Consider the following 20,805-nt stretch of genomic DNA (forward strand, 5'->3'; position numbering starts at 1 on the left):
CTGTTCCCAGTTGTACCGTACACAGGATTCGGAGCCCGTGTGTAACGGCCTAGCGTAACAACACCGCTTGGGGGGGATTCTGAAATAGGTTTCTGGGCAGTTAAACCAGATACCGCCAGTGTAACAACATTGGGAATTTACTACACAAGGCCTTGCCACGTCAAGATAGGTAAAGATATTTGCGTTTTCCTTCTGTGATTTTCCATGTGTTCCAGTGTAATTATTACTGGGTACGGAGTATTTCCACACACACATGTGCAAGGAAATGGCACAGAATGCATACTGCTATATATGGGTTTGCTGCAATATTGCAAGTTCCAGTCCGTCAGGTGAGATCCCACTGCTCTTCTAGTCTAGCGAAAGGTACGTGAATTTGATTTTCTGTTATGTTATTCAATCAGGTAAAACTCAAATTATCAACTGTCTGTGAATGAAAAATAACTCACACATTTTAGCGCAGCAATATTCTGAATTTTTCGCCAAAGTTGAGCACCTTGACAGGTATACAAGATTCACGGACTTGCAAGCTTACATGTATGTTACACGCTAACCGTCCTGCTTTGTGCCATGGGTATTGTTGCAGAATACTGTGTGAATGACAAAAAGACATTTGTTTCCTGCAGAATAGTGGAATTTTACAGTCACAGACTCCTCCTGTGCAGTGGAAATAGGCTCAGGTATAAAGGGATGCCCTTGGCTACCGAAAACTTGCTGGCAGTGGACAGAGGGAGAACTCTTGACCTCAATTCCCCTGAGGCCACTGAAGAAGGAGCATGGAAAAGCGCCGGCCACCAGAGCTTCTCCTGCAGATCCTCACTTCTGTCTCGTTTACACGGGAACAATTTCATCTCTCCAGGGAGGCTCCTGTGCCTGAGCTACGGCTGGTGTGCGATGCCACGGGGAGACAAGTAACAGGGAGGCGCCGGCCAGGCACCCCGAGCCTGGGCCTGCCGTGCCACATCTGCTGCTCAGGCCTCGCTTCTGCCACGGGGAAAGACTTTTATTTCTCCTCCTGCGAGAGCAGCAGGGCAGGACCCACGCAGGAGCAGCCATGGAGGTCCACCTCCTCCTCCCAGCTCCCTCCCACGGCTTCAGCCGGCCTCAGGGCGAAGGCCGAGGCTGGGGGGCGCCGGCTCCGCTCTTGGGATCGCTCTGCTCAGGCTGCCCGCCGCTTCCCGCCAGCCTCTGCGGGAGCCCCGCAGGCCCGCTCCTCTCCCGCAGCGGCTGCCTGCAGCCCCGGCAGACGGGCCGGAACCACCCCTTCCCCGCCGGCCGAGGGCCCGGAGGCGGCGCCCCCCACCAGCCCCGTCCCCGGTGGGCTCGGGAGGAGGCGGCGGGCCCGGGGGCGGCGCGCGGGCTCCGCTCCCCGCGCCAGGCCGCCAGCGCCGCACGCGCAGCGCCCCTCCCCGCCGGCCTTTGACGGACGGGCCGCGGGGCCAATGGGGCGCGGGGCACGTGCGCGCGGCAGCCAACGGGGCTCGGTGGGCGGGGCGGGGGCGTGGCCGGCGGCGCTGCGAGCGGCTTGTTGTGCGCGCTGCGGAGCCGTTAGCCTCCCGCTGCACAGGCCCTGCCGAGCCGGCCACAGGTGAGGCCGCGCCGCCGCCGGCTGCGGGGCGGCGCCCGTCGAGCCCCCGGCGGCGCCCGCCAGGCTGGCGCGGGCGGGAGCGGGCGGCGAGGGCCGCGCCAGCGAGGCGGAGGCCGAGGCCTGGGCCTGCGGGGGGGAGGGGCCGGGCGCGGGGGGAGCGCGGGCCCGGGGCGGCCGGGCGGCGAGCGGGGCCGCGGCCTGCGGGCCGGAGGCGGGCCTGCGGCCTGCGCGGCGGTGAGGGCCTGCGGGAGGCGGATGGGGCACGGGCGGCGGAGGAGGGCCCGAGGCCTCCGCGCTCCTGGCCGAGAAGGCCGTGGGTCGCGCCGGCCGGGGCTGGCGCCGAGGGGGCCGGCCCCGGCTGGCGGAGGCGCTGCCCGGGTCCGTGCCTTATCCTGGAGCTTTTTATCTTCTGGTTAATGCCGTTGCCTTTCGTATTTATTTGGCCTGTGTCTGCACGGACGCGGCTTTTAAATCTCCCACCTTCGTTAAGACTGGCGCATCTTTATTGACTGGCAGTATCTGAGGGTGGGCTTCCTAATGAGGACAATGCGTGTGAGTATTAGTGCAGATTTGGGCCGGCTAGGAGCAGGGTAAAGCAGTGCTGCGCTGAGTGCGTTTGGCCGGAAGAAATCCTGACTAAAGTAGCAGTCCACTGTTGTTAGTACTCGTGGGAGGCTTTTCAAAGTAGAGCGCTTACCGTTTTTTAGTGATTGGAAGAGGCAAGAATGTATTAGGAGGCCATTCAGTGGGAGGGCGTGGGTGAAAGGAACGTGTGTGGAGGTAGCCGGGAGAAAGGGCTACTGAGCTCTGCTGGAATAGTTGTGTGGAAGCATGTGCTGGCTACCATATTCTGTAATGCTGGGTAGCGGAGTAGCATTATCTGTTGGGCAGAGGCTCATATCTGAGACTTGCTGAGAAGGGAAGCACGTTTCCTTGCATGAAGGATTTGCACTGGGATCCTGTGGACCACTTAATGAGGCATCTGTGGAAAATAAAGGAGGAAAGAAATGGGAAGGGTAGAGATTCATTCTCTCTGTTAATGTTTGTCGTTGTTGACATTTGATCACTTTTTATGGTCTCTGTATTTCTGTTCCTTTTTCCTTTTATACCCTGAATGTGGATGTTTTTCTGCTCATATCACTCAGTTCTTACCAGCCTTTCATTCCCGGTACTCATGTTTTAACCTCTTTTTCTTCCTAGATGTGTATGAACAGAGTTCTCTGACTGGTGCATCTCTTTAAAACTGGAGTGATGCTTAGGTTCCATAGGCTTTATCAAGGCTGTATGGTTCATATGATTTCTTAGATCTCTGTTGACTCTTGGGTTATGTGTGTGTTGTATGATAGATAATAAAGTCTAGGTTCCTGAGCTTGTAGGTCTGTGCAGCATGATACATTACTCTGTGACTGTCCTAGTTTTTGTTCTGCAGCAGTATAACTGTATTTGTATAATGATGCTAATGAGCCTGTGGTTTCATGATTCAAAGTGTTCAACAGTCCTGAGTTATAGAACAACGGCCTGCACTTGCAGTAGGCTCTTCCCTTGGCTTGATTGGAATATGACCAGGAACACCTTAAGCTAGTATGGTTCTTAAATTTATTGTATAGTGAGTTTATAGCCTTAGTTATTTAGTCCTGATGTGGGTCGTTCTGCAGCACCAGATAAAGGTGGCCCTACTGCTTTCTGATGTGAGCTGTCTCACGCTGTGCCAGGTTTGTGGGAAGAGCAGTTGTAGTAAGCACAGTCTAAATGGAAATGTGAATATTGTGTCTAGCGTCTTTCTTAACTTAATCACGTCTGTTGCATGTGGCCAGTGTCTAGTGCTAGCATTAGCTTACTCTGTTTTCTGGTCTTTGCATGTTTTGTCACTTTTTGTTTTTCCTGAAAAAATACCCTCCCTGTCTTGACCTGTCAGAGGCATGTCATTTTACTTTTGGAATCTGTTTCTTTAAGCTGTTGCGCCAGCCTGCTTTTTTTCCTGAAACTTTGGTCTCTGTCTTGTTTCTTGCTTATTTGTTACATGCCCTCTGTGAATTGATGACAGAAAAATGTTACTAGATGTTGCAGTGACTACATGTCTTGTGGATAACCTACCTCTGAAGGTGGTAGACTTTCAGTTACAGAAAACTCGAACTTGCTGTATTTGCAGACTTCAGAAAGATACTTAAGAGAAGCTGTTATTTTTGCACCTCCAAGTACTTTTAGAAAAAGCATGGAAGGCAGCTGTAGGAGATTCCGACCAATTTAAGCATTTGGGAAGAGTGACATAGTTCAGCAAACAAGAGGTGTTAAATTTTGCCTTCTGTTCGAGGTTGATCAGGACACATCTCCTTTCTGATGTGCATTTCTGTGATCTAGGCACCTGCAGTCTTCAAACTGCTGGCCCAAATGATCCATTTGATTATACAACCTTGTTATATGTAGGTGATGTATGCAAAAATAGATTTTAAGCTGCTTTTGTTTTGTTTTTTTTGGGGGCAGAGATGTTCTTCATGTGCGTTGGTTTGCTGCTTTTTATTTTATTTTTTTTAAATATTAGTAGCAGTGGCATAGTAACTATAAAGTATGATTTATTTTTTTTTCCTCTTGCCCACCGCTTTCATGGCCTCCTTGTAGGAGTGCAGTAGCAAGTTGTGGTGTCTCATCAAGCCTTCAGAGATGGCTTTCCAGCTCCTTGTTTTGTGCTGGTGAACAAGTTGGGTGCTGTCTCCTCCTCCTGTTACTTCCCTTGCCTTCTTGTCCCATCAAAGTGAAAGTACCAGCTGCTAATCCAAGGATGGATCAATGTGTGGGGCAGCTGTTTTCAGAATGTGTCTGGAATCCATAGTTCTTATGTCCACTTCTCACCTACCGCAAGTGTCCTGTGCATAGGAAACAATTTGTTCCCTCACAGCACAATTCTTTGTCTCCAGATGTTTTTTTGTAGGTGAAAAAATTGCCAGAGGCGACTGTTGCACAGTCTGACACTCTCTAGAACAAGGAAGATAATAACTTTTTGTGTTTTGTTTTGGTTTTTTTTAACATCTGGTTATCGTAAACCTATCCTTTTTAACATACCAGTGCAGAAGGTGAGATAGTCTTAGCTGCAAAAAGTTGTCCGTCTGTCCCTTCTCTGTTTAAGAGCTCCGTTATGTTAACTGTCAGCATCTTTGACCCTGGGACAAGACGACTGTGGAAGGTGTGGGCGTGAAGCTCTGAGCAGAGCTCTGTAGCCTACCCTCTCTGTCAAGGCTGTTAACCTTGAAAGACGGGGAAACCTCAGATCTAGCTGCAGATGTTTAGTATCTGAACTGCATAGTTTCCAGTTGGCCCTTGTTCATACCTGTCCAGCAGAGATGATCCTCCCCTTTGTGTTAAAGCAGCAGTGGATGGGAATTATGGCCAGTCTGCATCTGATTTCTGACAGCATCCTAACTATAATGAATTTCATTCCTGGGAATTGAGTATAGTTCATCAGACTGATGGTAAAACGAGGTCATTCCTCTGAAGAATGCAGCTTATTTTTTTGACCTCAAATATTTCTGTCTCTGAATGGCCATAGAAGCATTGACAAAAACACTTACCTTGATGATGTCATTCAATAATATACTAGAAATCATTGATTTAGTGTATGGAAATAAAGTTTGTTGAAATGCAGTAGTAGGTTTTAGAAATAACCAGTTCTGGTGCAGAGATATTTTTATTTTCAGAACTAACAAAAGTGTTGGAATCTCCAATTTAGTCAAGCTAAGGAGAAAAAGGGCAGTGTCTTCATTCCAGGTTCGCAAAGGGGGAGAGGACTCAATAAAAAAATGAGATCTGTTAACTCTGAAAAATCCAAAGGACTGGCAAGCAGAAAGGATTTATTTGGTTGCCAGGTTTACAAGCAGAACTTACACGTTAGTGTGGAAGGAACGTATATTACAATTTAAGCAAGTTATGTGGCTTAACGCTTAGAGTTTCAGTGTAACAGAATCTTCCTGTCTAAAGACAAACGTGTTGGTTTTTTTTAAGTGACCTTCATTAGCCTGTTTCAGTAGACCGAGTTGGTTTCAGTCTTGGGGAGGAGGGAGAGTACAAATACCAAAGAAATCAAATTGAGCATTGAATTTAAATTTCTCCTGTTTGTGGATTTAAAATATCGTGTCTGAGGGGAGAGGAATTCCGAGGAGACAGCTATGTGGGAGAGAATACTGATGTTATTGATCACTGTGGGACAATAAAGAGAGAAATAGGGTACCAGTACAGTTTGAGGGAAGGAATCTGTGATGCCTTGCTTTCTGCCTTTAAGTTTTCGTGTGTACCCAAACATCATGCTTCAAAGTTCAGGAAGATGGCTATTCCGAGGGAACATAAAGATTCATGCTCGTGAAATACAGTAGCTGCCCATCAGGCTAAGCAAGCATACCAAGCAAGAAGAGGTGAGATCAAGATTCTTCCTTTGTGGTCAGGGACTTGCTTTTTGGAAACAGCGTCAGGTATCTCAAACATCGGCACATTACTTGGGATCTACATTATTTTTATTCATAAAGAGGACTTAAGCATTACTACCTGTCTTTGCAGGTATACATTGAAATAATCTGTTGAAAGACTTAAGCATGTAGCTCAGATCTGAGTAGAGGTTTTGAAGTGCGTGACCTGTGTTGTGCGTGTACATGCTAGGATAACCTGTTATGTTAAACTTCACATTTTTTTCCCTCGTATGCTGTATAAACGTAGAAGGGTCTGGGTTAAGAAATAGATGTATTCTGGTTGTGGAGCACTGGGAGATGTTTCTGTTTTCTGGGAGGCATATAGGCCTAGTGGAGGTTTTTCTGCTGGCGTGGCTTCTAAGGTGAATCATTTTGTTTCTTGCATTGATTTGAGAAGAAAACATGGGTATCTTTTTCCCCAGTCTCTGTCCTTTCTATGCCTTGATTAAACTCTTGCTTCTCAGTCCTGTCTTGACAGCTGGCTGCAAACCAAGTTTTTGCGTGGCAATACTGTCAATACTGTGTTGGATCATTCTTGAGAACTGTTTTCCGGAAACAGCCAAAGCTAGCGGAGGCTCTGCAGGCCCTTCTCTGTGTCGCATTGCTTCTGGCATGTGGTCAAACCTAGACATCTCAGCACCTCTGCATCGGCCTTTTGCAGCTGTGTGGCTTGGTTTTGCACTTCCCTTGATGTAGTAGTGTCCTTTTTGTTCTATTTCAGGTGTGATCTCCAAGGAAGACTGCTCAGCAGCTTCAAAATGGAGGGGTAGAGCAGTGTCCAAGACAGATAGTCAAACTTGTTGTTTGCCTTTGAGTCAACCATGACTTGCAGGGGAGGCATGTCAACAAATATCATCCATGTGCTGAAGAAACAGGAGGCGGTCTCTTCTTTGTATAGCCCTGAAGTTCTACTTGAAGAACCCCATCAAGATTCTTGAGGTCAGCCAGTGTATTTAAGACTAAACCCTTGAGACTGAAGTCCAAGTTGATCAAGACAGCTCACCAGCAGAACTCTGCCAAGGTCACTTGTTCTGGTGCAGGATCCCTGTTCATTCACCAGTATTAATCCCAAGAAGGGGACCTCATCAACGCAGGGACTCAGTGAAACACTATCTCCTGCATAGCATGTCCTAGGTGATGCTAACTTGCACTTTGCAAAGACAGCAGCTTCAGTTCTCCCGTGGTTTGAGAACCACGCTGTGCTCGCTGTGGCCCGTTCCCAGCGTTCCAGTGAAGGTCCCCCGAACTCGGTGCCACAATACTTTAACACATTCATCTGTCTCTCTTTGGCCAAGTGTCAGATATCGGTGTAGTCTGTGTGCTTCTGATAGCAAAGACAAGAAGTATGTCTGAGGTAGCTCTGACCTCCTTGTGTTCAGCACAGCTAGTGCTAGTGCTCCCCTGCGCATCTGCAGCACTACGTGGCCTTCGCTGTCTGGAGAACTATATTGCATGAATGAGGTCAGTTGCTGGAGTGATAAGACCTGCTGCCTGGATTTTAATGAAGGTGCTAATTGCTGGCATGAAGGAGCACAGGGCTCCTTGCTCCTGGAAGAATTTCCTGTCTTAAGTTCTGCAGCAGCTAAAATGCTCGTGTTGTTATCATCTGTTTAGGTGTCTACATTCGAGTCTGTGATCCCAGTAGTGGGATCTGGTGCCTCTACAGGCCTGTGGACAAGGTGAAGGTACGCTAAGCCTCTTGCCTGATCTTGAAGACAGACAGTTTCTTTCTTGCCAGTGTTCCCGTTTCAGATTATCTCCTCAGATGTGTACAGGTCTTCCTTCTTACCAGATGTCTCCCTGTGAAAGACTTAATAGCACTGCCTCCTAGAATTCTAGGTGGAGATACTGTCAGTTGGAAAAATCTTTTATTGGTCTGTTGCCAAAACCATCTGTGTCATTTTTCTTTTAAATGTTCTGAGATCTTGTGCACCTTCGTAAGGTGGTTGTCGTGGTCAGTGCAACGTTTCTGGGGAAAAAAAAACAACAAACCTTGGAGAGCTTCCTGAGTCCAGTTCCTCAGGTCCCGAGTTCCTCATTCCAGTCCTGAGAATGCAGACCTGGCTGTTGGTGAACGACACTCTTCGAAGCGGGTAGTAAAGCGCTGGGCTATGTGAATTTGAGCACCTCCAGAGTCAATGGGAGACTTGAGCACCGAACACACAGTTCCCGTTGGTTGCTCTGCATCCTTGGCACTGTATGTTTGAGGGCATCTTACACAAGGAAGAAAAAGAAGGCTGCCTTTTAAGACAACCTGTTGCAGGTTTATTTTTAAAAAAAAAAAAAACCGCACCTAATTTTAGGAACTGCAATGCAATGGAACTTAATCTTAAGATTTCCTTTTTTTGGGACATAGAATTGAAGGCTTTTTTTGGAAAGGCTGCAAAGTACCAGTCTCGTTGCAGCTCCCCTTCCCAAATGGAGCTGTTAGGCCTTTTTCCATCCTTGACCTGTCTACTGAGAATGTGATCGCGTTCAGATTTCTGATTTATGTCAACATGGATTGACAAACATGAGTTAATGAAGTTAGAGATCCAAGTTAGTTTCTAGGCCTCGTTCTCCAGTCTGGAATATCTACTGATGCTAATTTGAATCCCTCTTTGATAAGGAAAGATCAGGAGATTCCCTCAACATATTTCGGTGAGAGCAGAATAAACTTGTTTTCTTATGTAGCATTTCTTAGTCCATCCATGTTGACCATTTTATGGCCTTTCCTTTTTGGAATTCTTTTCAGCATGCAAAGGTTAACAATTCTCCAGGGGCTGCCTTTATTCTCAACGGTATGAGAACTGTTCACCACCAGCGGAGGAAGCGGTTTCCCACTCATTTCCAGGATGGCCAGAAAGTGTTAGTCTTGCAGTAGATTGTGCAAGTGCTTGGGGAGAGATTAGGAAGAAAGGAGCATCTTCTTTATCAGCACTCTGCTCCTTTACTGTGCCTTTGTCACTTCTGCATACGTTCTTCCTCTTATCCCATGAAAACATTTGCCAGACCTTTATGGAAGGGCTTCCTATAACTTTTCTAATATCTGAAGAAAAGCAGATGGAAGGCTTCCTTCACAGTTCTAATTGCTCCTGAATCAACAGTGCCCTAGGCACTGCTTGTTTATCACAGGGAGATAGAGATGGTGAGCGTTGCAGACAGTGAGATTAGAGGCTGTGGTAAAATGATTTAAAGTTGATAGCCACTTGCCAAACTCCTGTCAATTTTGCTTAATGCCAGATATAAGCCTGGGAACTTGCCGTCATGGTGTGCTGGGGAGTTTTCTGCGCTTGGTGTCTAGCTGCGGTGTCTCCTTTCTAGGCAGCATATAGACCTTGGAGGATAAGGAAAATAGTTTTATTTATTTATTTTAAAAAAAGTTTTGGGAAAGCGTTAGAATACATAGCAACTTCTTAAACTTGGCAGGAGGGTAATATTGGCAGCAGGAAGGATTTGTATCTCATCGTGGGCAAATCTGGTTAGTGACAGAAATTTGAACTTTAGTCTTGTAAAGCTGGAAAAAATCGCAGCGCTTCTCCCTTTGCTTACTAAATATTCTGATTGTACCGTACCACGTCTGTGCTCATCAACACATTGGTGTGTTGTAGGGCTTGAATTTTATACGGGACGAAGGCAAGCGAAGTTGCCTTCCGTTAAAACAATTTTGAAAACTTAAGTCATCTGGTTTTATAGCTCTGCCGTGCTGAACAACGAAGGTTCAGCTGTTTGAGTGTCAGTTACCAGCACAGGAAGGTTGTGCCCGGGCACTTCTGACAGAGCCGAAAGGGAACATGTATCTAATGCCATAATTTCCCAGTAGAACTGAGACAACCTGGCAGCATAAAATCATCCGATGGGGGAGTCTCTTCCCCTGCTTCTAGCTCTGTGTTTTCTCCTCTTTCTCTCCTCTCCTCCGGCAGTAGCGCTGGTGCTTATCGTGCTGCAAGGAAAGCAGATTAAAACTGCTGACACAAGAAAAAGCGCTTCCCTCCTGGTGTAGTTTTCCATTGCTTTCGTGGCACGAATTGGTTATCCTGTGGGCAGAAGGGTGCTGGGGCTTGCTCCTGGGGACACTGGAAATGCAGAAATGAGGGTGGAAGGCTCATCGGTGGGAGAGGGGGAGCAAGACTTCTCTAACCTGCCAGCTGTTAGCGCTTCAGCACATACTAAAAAAAAAAAAAGAGGGGATTCAGTTTAAATCTATACTGTGCTAAATGTCAGGTTAACATAAGTCTAGTCATGGTTTATTCTAAAATGGTGTATTCTGTTGTCACCGCTTTAAAAAATCTGACCTTCCTAAGAAGAAAGTATGAAGTAAATGCCAAACATGACTTAAGTACTGGTGAAGGGACTGAAAGTCCCTTCCTGCAGGCAGCATTCCCTTTCTAGATGTAGGATTTCTAGTTGCTCTTCCTGACTTTTTCCATTATTCCGACAACTTCAGGTTGTCAGTAGCAGTGCGGTCCCTGAAAGGCTCATCCTTTGAGAGATCTGATTGGTAAAATAAAGCTGTGTTACCATTGCTGCTCAGGCCCTTGGCATCGGGGGCAGCGACGTCTGTAGTTTCACAAAAATCCGGAAGCTGATGCTACATAGTTGTCTTGTGTTGATTTTTGTAACTCAAAATCACCTTATTTGAGAATCATTTGTAGTTATATCAGGGAGTGTAATGATAGGACGAGGGGTAATGGTTTCAAACTGAAGGAAGGGAGACTTAGGTGAGATGTGAGGCAGAAATTGTTTGGTGTGAGGGGGTGAGCCCCTGGCCCAGGTTGCCCCGAGAAGCTGTGGCTGCCCCATCCCTGGAGGGGTTCAAGGCCAGGTTGGCCGGGGCTTGGAGCAACCTGGGCTGGTGGGAGGTGTCCCTGCCCAGGGCAGGGGGTGCCACTGGGTGGGCTTTAAGGTTCCTTCCATCCCAAACCAGTCTGTGATTCTATATGAATGCTTCCTACCCATCTTAATGCAAAAATAAATTGCTAAACGTAGCCAGTATTAACTACATGGAATGGCAGTGCTTGCTGGCTCACAGCACTGGGATGAGCGAGAAGCTTTTGCATCCTCTGAACACCTGACCTGGTGTTTTACTGGTGGCCGAGAAGCAATAATACCTTAAACTGTTGTAATTCAGCTGAGATTGATTATCTCCTCGGGCAAGACTCGCACTGTGCTAGTGATCCCCGCTTCAGTTCTCAAACAAACTGCAGCTAGAGGAGTTTTAATAGTAGTTACTTACGTACAGCATCTTATGTTATTCTTTTGGCCAAAGGATTGTATTGTCCAGAAGTTCTATTAAAGTAAACACAAAGCTCTTCTTTGAGCCTGTGGTAATTAATTCTTCTGTGGTGGCACTGAGAGGCTCAATGAGAAGCGGATTTAATGTTGAACTTGGAAGGTTTACACTGAACTTTCAGAAGGGAGCTAGGGTTGTAAGTCTGCCTTCATTTCATCCAAAAATAAAAGCGCTTGGTCTTATGGCCCTTACTGGTGGAGTCTGAATTGGAAACACATTCATACTCAAACATTATTGTGACTTTATGGTGTGGATTGACATGTCTGTGTGCTGCTAATAGGCCAGAGTGTTGGGATTCGGTGGTAAAATGCACAAGTAGTGAGGACTTCAGAGGAGGAGTGCTGATGAATTAACTTCAGGGGTTTAGCAGCTTTTCTGTTAATTCTGTGTGCTCCGCAGCTGGTTTTAAGAGTTGTTAAACAGAACTGTGTATTTTGGAGCTAGAAATGTTTGGCGCTCTGGGACTGAAAGGACGAACAAATCTGCAGCAGCAAACTCGAGAACCAGAGTCTGGAACCATACAAGAAATTAGCTTCCTGGTGGTGGTGGTTTCCAGAAAGAACGTGCCAGTCTCGGGTTCCTGAATCTGCTAGACCTCATTTTTTCTCCTGTTGGAGGAATGGGTTTAGGTATCCTGATTTTCTCAGAAATTGTCAAATCCTGTGACAATTTCAAAGTAGTTGTAAAAGTGCTTTAAAATTTATTCTTCTGGGAGGCCGTGAAGGAAGAGCAGCTCGGGTCTGGTGGGAGCTTGGGTGGTAGATGTCCTCTGCAGCTAAGATGTCGGGATTCAGTCCCTGCTGCTGCCTGGCTAAGGCAGAGAATATCTTCACGTGATGGAATTTCTGGATGTTTTCTCAAGGCTTTCTTTGAAAAGGTGCAAAAAATAGAAACTCAGTCAAATACTCAATATGCACCAAAGTTTGTGCTCCAGTCCAGGTTCTTCTGTTCCATATATGCAATTAAGCAGTCACCCAAAGGCAACCGTTTAGCAATAGCAGGGCCTTCAGATGCAGGATAAGCAACGTGCGAAAGAGGAAATATTCAGAAAATAAATAGTCCCCGGTTGAAATACTGAAGTTTTGATTCTGGCTCGTGAAGCGCTTGGACATGGGGAACCTGATTTTTTAACTCTGTTGTTGTGAATACTTCGGTGTTTACAGGAATGTGTACAAAATCTGTCTCGATGATTTTTATTTTTTTTTTTATTAATGAAAAAAACCAAAACAAAACCAAAAACCAACAACCCTTAAGAGCTCTTTAATGGCTCATAGTTTTGGAAGATGCCATGATTGTTAGTTTGAAGGAATGAATTGTTCTGGAATTTTCAACAAATAATGTTTTGTTTTGTGAGTGGAAAAAAATGCGTAGTCAAAACTGTTGCTTGTTCTCTTTTTTTTTTTTTTTCCTAAAATAAACATTCAAACTTAGTTCAGGTGGAGAAAGTTTGGCTTATTGAAATGCAAAGACCTAGAACTTACTTGGGATTTTTCTCTTCACAGATATTTTATAAAATGTCTAATGGTTATGAAGATCACATGGCTGAAGATTGCAGGGACGATATTGGTAGAACAAATTTAATTGTGAACTACCTCCCTCAGAACATGACGCAAGATGAGTTACGGAGTCTATTTAGCAGTATTGGCGAAGTTGAATCTGCAAAACTTATTCGGGACAAAGTTGCAGGTATAGTCCAGTATATAAGAAATTTTTACTTTGTGGTAGACTGCTCAAGCAAATACTTACTTGAATGCAATTTAATGTAAAAATATTAAATATTTGTGTGTGTCTGTGTGCAACCAAACTACTGACAAGTATGCATGTAACTAGAGTAATGCTAAGACGAGTTACTGAGTATTAGGAAGACAGTCATTAATTGGGCCCTAAGTATTCTGTTTTGTATATGGTTAAGAATTGCAAGTTCCTAAATTTGCACATCAATAGGCGTGTCTAAAACTAGTTTGAATTTGGTCCCCGGCTTATTTATTCTTCCTATAGTCTGGGCATTTTTCGCTCTACCAGAGCTCTAAATACGCAAACAAACTTTTTCATCTGATTTTGATCAATAAAATAAGGGTGCGGCTTGTGTCTGAAATGGTTGTAGGCCTTATCACTCTTCAGGAATTTTACTTGTAAGGTCCTTTAAATAGGATTGTTAGTAGTAGCTTTAAAAAATGAGAGGAATGAATTGTTCAGATTTCAAGGAAACATTTAAGTTTCACAAAACAGCCAGATGCTGGTAGAGCAACTGGTTCCATAAGCTGTGTCTATTTAGTTGCAGGAGCTTTTTTATCAGCTCTGTGAAGATGATTTAATCCTTGCCCAGTTAAAAAAACAAATCTTCATTTACAAATTCTGGTTGTTATTGTTCAGAATTCACAGAATCTTGGATTTAGTGGGAGAGCCTGGTTGGTTCTGTAAATAAAAGTAACCCCGCTGTTCAGTAGCGATGCACGCGTGCTTGTTCGCAGCCTGCAGACGATTGCCTTGTGGAATTTGCTGCTGCACATGCTCAATCTTGTAGCTCAGGATCTAGCACTACTGACTTAGATCATTATCTAATCCATAACGAAACAGGTCTGAAACTATGTCACTGCCTATAAAAACTGCATGAAAGCTGATGAATCCCGTGAGAATTCTTTGTGTCTTATTTTAAATGACTTTAGTGCTTTATTTTATGTGCTTGAGAATAGACATGAGAACTGAGTAGTTAAAAAAATTTAGAATTTACTTTCAGAATGGCTTCTCTGATTTCTGTCTAGTTTTCCTAATTTTTTTCAAATGAAGTTTCACATGGTAGCTGTCTGTCTAAATCTGTATTTACGGAATGTATATGTAAAATCATCATGAAATAGTCACGTAAAATACTGGTTTCTTTGAATAATTTGATAGCTGAGTAATCAGCCTGGATGTCATACAGTTTGGGATGCTTAGAAGTAGAGGCTTGCTCTGGAGGCTACTTTTGTAAGGAAATAAGATCACTTGTTTAACGGTAGCAAGCCGTTCATCAAATGTCATGGCTGATCCACAACTTAAGACTTTCAAATAAGTACAAAATTGTCTCTGTGAGAGGTGAGGGTATTTTAAATTGGAAGCAAGACATGTCATTACCTGAAGTTTGAGAGTCTACTTTGCACTGTTCTCTGTAGCATTGACTACTCCGGTAAGTCTGGTTAACTTTAACTTGGAACTTGACAGTGCTGGGTAGTTTAAAGTCCAAACCATATGCTTTTGTGCTTCAGGTTTTTCTTATCAACCCTCTGAAGAATCAAAAATAAAATTCCTGTTGACGTTGCATAGAGTCCTTGAGTGCCTGTGGATAAAACGCTCACGTTTCTTTAAAGTGATAGCGAAGTGTTTCATTCTGCCTGGCTGCGTTGGTCAGACCACTTAATTTTGTTCTGCCTAATTTTTTGTTCACTTGTGACACTGTTAGGAGCAATTCTCAGCCTTCTCCACGCTCACTGGAATATCGGTAACTAAGAACTGACTTCTTCAGGAACCTTCTAAAAGTACTATTTATTTTTTTTTCTTCCTTTTGCTTTTCTTTCATCCCTTCGTGTTTACGTTAAGACTTCTGTATTGTAAAACTCCACCCTGAGCAGATCTGCTGTTTGGCTGCCCCTGAGAAGAACAGTCTTGTGGCGGTGTTCTGCTTTCCTTGTGCCACCACTTGCGTTCTTCTGGCCCCATGGCAGACTAGCAGGAAACCAGAGCTGCAGAAAAACCTGTTTAGCTCCCGGACCTTGGCTTCCGTGAGGTCAAATAAGTCATAATATCAGCATGTGAGACATAGTGGGCTTGAGTGGCCTGGACAGGAGGGAGGTAACCTCCCCTTTTGTTGAAATTGTACTTTTTAGATCAGTTTAGTTCTTTCCAATGAAATCACAGCTTTTGTGCCCTGTAACATTCTGTTAAATCAAAGCATTTTGTCTTTGGAGTTGCCCTTATTAACTGTATTTGCAGAGTTCAAATCAGTGTTTGATAATGCTTGGTTTTCATAAAACAATGACTGATATGTATATTTTTTTCTCGATTAATTCTCTGTTAATGAAACATGTAGGGCAGAGAATGTCTCCTGCCTGGAATGCAGTTTTTAATGACTTACTGAACCTGCCTTAGTTTTCTGGAAATTGATTACTTTGGCTTTCAGATCGGTTCTTTAATCAAAGTTTTGTTTTGTTTAAGCAAAATATTTCATAATGAAGTCAAAGTCTGTACGTTGTTGGGCTTTGTTTCAAATGCAGGATGGTACTGAACGATCCTGTGTTCCATGTATTAGATTGTGTTTATAAAATTTAGAGAAACTCTTTGAAACCACTAGACTCCTTATCCTTTATTCTGTTATCGATGAATGCTGAAGGAAGTTGAAAGTAGCAGCAAACCCCAGTGGCAGTTTACATTCCTCGCTATGAATTTTCTGCTTTGTGTCTGCATGGATTATAGCCGCTGGTGAAAGTCTGCCTATGCGTTTGTTTTGTTGTTTGAGACATGATAACTTCTTTTTCTGTTTCGTGTTGGGTTTTTTTTTTACAGTAACTGTAAAGAGAAGCTTGCGCAGAGTAGACGAGCATTAGGCAGGGTGCAGTGCTCCTTCATCTCTTCCAGATCATACTGGAAAGGCAGGGTGCTGGTGTCTCCGTTCTCCGATTTGTGTATTACATTCCTAAGCACTTCCAGATGTGGCTTTGCTGAACTTGTGGTGGGTGAATCAGTTACTCAGGGTCAGGGGGCAAATATTGGATTGTTGCTCACTGGACTTGTATTTATGGTGAGTATGTCTTGGACATCCAGGATTTTCCTAAGAGAGCTATAGAATTGGGTATTGTTCTTTCTGTCAGATATTGAGACTAGCACTGGCCATACCTTGGAGCTTTGAGCCCTGGGTAAACATTAGAAGGTTGCTCCCCGATATAGTATGGCACAGTGTCAAGTCAGAGATGTGCCTTTCACCCTTGCATATGCAGGCGTATTGTGGTAATTGCTGAGGCTTGTGAGTAGCCATTGACCCAATTCCGTTGACAAAATCCTCTCCTCCTGTGGTGCTGGCTCATGAGGCTGAGAGCAGGGAAAAGTACTGGGGTTTGTCCGATCAGACTGTAGCCCTCTAGAACTGACTTAGAATCATAGAATCGTTATGGTTGGAAGAGATCCTTCAGATCATCAACCGTTAACCCAATACCGCCAAACCCACCACTGACCCATGTCCCTCAGCACCACGTCTGCCCAGCTTTTCAGTCCCTCCAGGGATGGCGACTCCACCACTGCCCTGGGCAGCCTGGTCCAATGCTTGATAACCCTTTTAGTGAAGAACTTTTTCCTCACATCCATCTAAACCTCCCCTGGGGCAACTTGAGGCCATTTCCTCTTGTCCCATCGCCTGTTCCTTGGGAGAAGAGACCGACCCCCCCCGGCTGCCCCCTCCTTTCAGGGAGCTGCAGAGAGCGAGAAGGTCTCCCCTCAGCCTCCTCTTCTCCAGGCTGAACCCCGCCAGCTCCCTCAGCCGCTCCTCACAGCACTTGTGCTCCAGACCCCTCACCAGCTCCGGTGCCCTTCTCTGGACATTTCAGACGCAATGGTGCCAAGCTTGTGCTCTGTACTGGTTTCCTACCCAGGAATGTACATACTGTTAGATGTCCTCTTTCGTGGAGCCGCTGCCTCCTATCATAGATGATCCAACAGAAGAAATATGTTCTGTACCATGTTTTTCAGTGGGGACGCTTGACTTTGCTGGGACATCCACATTCCAGGGTCTGAGTTTCCAGCCAGTCTGCTGTGCTGGACTCATCTTATGGGTGAACATTTTTCAAGCATTTCTTTTCCTTTAGTACCTGCTAATGCAGAAATCCAGGCCTTTGTGCCGCTCTAGTCTTGCTGAACGTCTTGCAGCACAGATGCGGATGACTTGTTGTGTCAGGATATTTGATTGCGCACAAAGCGGATGCTTCTAATCAATAGCAGTAAATTTTTTGAGAGAACCTGGTCATCTTTAGTATGTTCTTCATGCAAGTGTACGCAGGCTTTCAGTCCTTCTGGACCAAATGCTAAAGCTGAAAGTTAGTCTGCCGTGAGCATAAGTTGTATTTAGTTTCTCTGTCTTCCCCTTATGCTGCTGAAGTGTTGGTGGTTTTGGATCCAACTGTTCTAAAGCTCTGAAAAGGTTGGGTTAAACTTTTGCCGCGTGTTTAGGGTCTCAGACTGCAGTGGGATCCGCTTATTGCTCATGACACCCATCGCCCTGCTCTGAGTACCTTTGCTGTCTGCACCTCTCTGTGAGAGTGTTTGATGGCACTTGGTTTTGTTAGGGAGGCTTCCAACTTCTTGAGGGTTCTTGTTCCCTCCCTCACACCTTCTCTACTGCTTAAGCAGGTGTTATGGTTTGAGAAAACCCATAACTATTGTCGTTTAGGCAATTATTCTGTCACCTGATGACCCCTCCCCACCTGGAAAGGGGAATTGGGGAAAGCAAAGAAACAGGAGGGTTGAAATATAAATAGACTTAATAGGATAAGACTAAATAATTAACAATAATACTAAAGAACCAGTATTAATCCTGATACTAATATAAGATATACAAGAATGATACTCAGCCCGTTCTATCAGTAGGCAGCCATGCACGCCCAGCAGCGGACAGTAAATGTCAGACGCTGCGAGTGCAACGGCTTTGAGAGGAAGGGAAGGGCTCAGGGGTTTGGCACCAGGGCAAGGAGTTTCTCTGGACTGCCACCATCAAGGGAGACAGAAACTACGCAGCAAACTTTCTAATTTATATCGAATGTGACGTTAATGGTATGAAATAATCCTGTTGGCCAGCCTGGGTCAAATGCCCAGGCCTCGTTCCTCCTCATCCCTGCACCTGGCAAGGCTTGAAAACACTGAGACCTTGAATCCCGCATAGCCTAGCTGGCTATAAAGTAAATATTTTCACAAATTCAGACACTGGAGTCTTCCAAAAGTGGAGTTTTCCGCAGCATTGGAAGAGAAATTAGTCCTGTGTCGCTCAACCCAGGACAGCAGGGAATAAGGTATCCCTGTGATACTCACGACTTTCTACTCTAGGAAATCCAGGGTACGATCCTTCAGACTGTGCCAAAGGCTCTGTCTGTACCTGTCAGCTACCAAAATACAGCCATCTCCCTGCAGACACTGAAAGGGGACGGTGGCTTCCTCTCAGCTGGCTGCGTTTGCTGATGTAAGTTTGAGCTCTGATGGAGCTGGCTGACGTTGAGCTCCTTGATGAGCAGCCGGCAGGGGTAAAGGTATCGCTCCACTGTTGCTGAAAAACGTGGATCAGAATGGACGTTTTGGGGTGATTTGTTAAGGTTGTGTGTGGAAATCTGGGGTCCATCTCAAAACCCGCTGTCATTATGGCTCGCTCGCACTGCAAGCGTGCACGTGGCATTCAGCTTACGGGGCCAAGAAGAAATCACCTCTAGGTAGATGGAATTCCTCGGGAATCGGTATGCAGCTACACCTTTTCCCTGTCTTTTCCTTTTCATGATGTCTTCTCTGGAAGACTCTTTCACAGAAATTATGTAGCTGAAAAAGAAAGAAATGGCTGTGTCCTTGTAAGCTCTTAAAGCAAAAAGGGAAGGAAGATTTTATTGCGGTGCTTTCAGATGCTGAAAGGCGGTAAGTAGTGGCTCATGTGACAGGGTAACTATTCATTTCACTAGTGCAGTGGACTCCAGTCTAGAAACAGAATTCTTAAGTGTTCTTGTTTTGTCAAAAGTATTTGAGTGTTCTCTTTGGCTGAAGTTGTTTCCTTTTGCATGGAAAACCACCATGAAATTGCTTATGCAGTTTTGCTGTTAAAAACAAAAAACTGTGTAATTGGAATGCATCATTACCCCTGGATATTTTTTTTTCCTAGCTTTTTAATCACAATTGGTTGTATGCAGTTCCTTCAAATGCGCATTCAAGAATGCCTGGCAACAAAGATTAACTTAATGAAAAGTGCGAATGCTTTGTAGACAAATTGGCCAAATACGGAAAAAGTTAACACCCCTCTAGATTTGCCAGCTTCACATAACTTCCTTTATTGTAAAATTGGCCATATAAACTACCTCAGAGGTACTTGACTTAAGCAAGGTGTTCGACACGGTCTCCCACAGCATCCTCATAGGGAAGCTTAGGAAGAGTGGGCTTGACGAACGGCCAGTAAGGTGGATAGATAATGGGTTGATAGACAGAGCTCAGAGGGTTGTGATTAGGGGCCCAGAGTCTAGTTGGAGGTCAGTGACGATTGGTGTTCCCCAGGGGTCCAGTCCTCTTCAATCTATTCATCAATGACCTGGATGAGGGGATAGAGTGCACCCTCAGCAAGTTCGTTGATGACACAAAGCTGGCGGGGGTGGCTGACACACCGGAAGGCTGTGCTGCCATCCAGAGAGACCTGGGCAGGCTGGAGAGGTGGGTGGAGAGAAACCTTATGAAACTCAACAAGGGCAAGTGTAGGGCCCTGCACCTGGGGAGGAATAACCCCCTGCACCAGGACAGGTTGGGGCTGACCTGCTGGAGAGCAGCTCTGTGGAAAGAAACCTGGGAGTCCTGGGGGACAACAGGATGACCATGAGCCAGCAATGGGCCCTTGTGGCCAAGAAGGCCAATGGCATCCTGGGGGGCATCAAGAAGAGCGTGGGCAGCAGGTGGAGGGAGGTCATCCTCCCCCTCTGCTCTGCCCTGGGGAGGCCGCACCTGGAGTGCTGTGTCCAGTTCTGGGCTCCCCAGTTCCAGAAGGACAGGGAACTGCTGGAGAGGGGACAGCAAAGGGCTGCCAAGATGCTGAGGGGGCTGGAACACCTCTCTGATGAGGAAAGGCTGAGGGATTGGGGTCTCTTCAGTCTGGAAAAAAGAAGACAACTGCAGAGGGATCTTATCAACACTTATAAATACTGAAAGGGGGGTGTCAGGAGGATGGGGCCAGGCCCTTCTCAGTGGTGCCCAGGGACAGGACAAGGGGTAACGGGCACAAACTTGACCATGGGAAGTTCCACCTAAACAGGAGGAGGAACTTCTTTGCTGTGAGGGTGGCAGAGCCCTGGCACAGGCTGCCCAGAGAGGTGGGGGAGTCTCCGTCTCTGGAGACATTCCAACCCCGCCTGGACGCGTTCCTGTGCCACCTGCTGTGGGTGACCCTGCTGTGGCCGGGGGTTGGAGGAGATGATCTCCAGAGGTCCCTTCCAACCCTATGATTCTACTGACTGAGCTCCAGCAAGGGTATGGGAATGCACTGAATAGAAAGGTTGCTTGGATTCCTGAAGTGGTTTTGGAGCATGGCTAGCAGAGGCAGCAGCTGGTGCAGCAGTTCCTGGGCTCAGCTTCTAAATGTTCTGGGAACTTCTGGGGTTGTCAACGGACTTCTAGGAACCCTTTGAGGGACTGGAGTGCTTGCTGCTGCCAGGAAAGGATAGCTGTAGGAGACCTTGACTTCTAGTGGAGAGCTCTGAGCTCTACCAGGTGTACTTGATCAGAGGGAGGTTGGGGCTTTAGTTCCA

General features: G+C 45.8%; 1 protein-coding gene across 5 annotated transcripts in view; it reads left to right on the forward strand.

Moving 5' to 3' along the window:
* The first annotated feature begins 1,448 nt into the window (after positions 1-1,448).
* Positions 1,449-20,805, forward strand: part of ELAVL1 (ELAV like RNA binding protein 1) — a 46,201-nt gene continuing 26,844 nt past the window's right edge. Inside the window, exons 1-3 of one of the 5 annotated variants that reach the window (XM_074566079.1) lie at positions 1,488-1,585; positions 6,758-6,975; positions 12,811-12,994. In XM_074566079.1, the coding sequence (XP_074422180.1) occupies positions 12,823-12,994 (172 nt within the window). In that variant the 5' untranslated portion in view covers positions 1,488-1,585; positions 6,758-6,975; positions 12,811-12,822. Of the gene's footprint in view, positions 1,586-1,835; positions 1,964-6,757; positions 6,976-7,655; positions 7,722-8,656; positions 8,677-12,810; positions 12,995-20,805 lie in introns of those variants that run through there. The other 4 variants (XM_074566081.1, XM_074566077.1, XM_074566076.1 and 1 more) reach the window with 4 other exon arrangements.

This window comes from Larus michahellis, chromosome 23 (assembly GCF_964199755.1).
Source record: "Larus michahellis chromosome 23, bLarMic1.1, whole genome shotgun sequence".
Classification (NCBI taxonomy): domain Eukaryota; kingdom Metazoa; phylum Chordata; class Aves; order Charadriiformes; family Laridae; genus Larus; species Larus michahellis.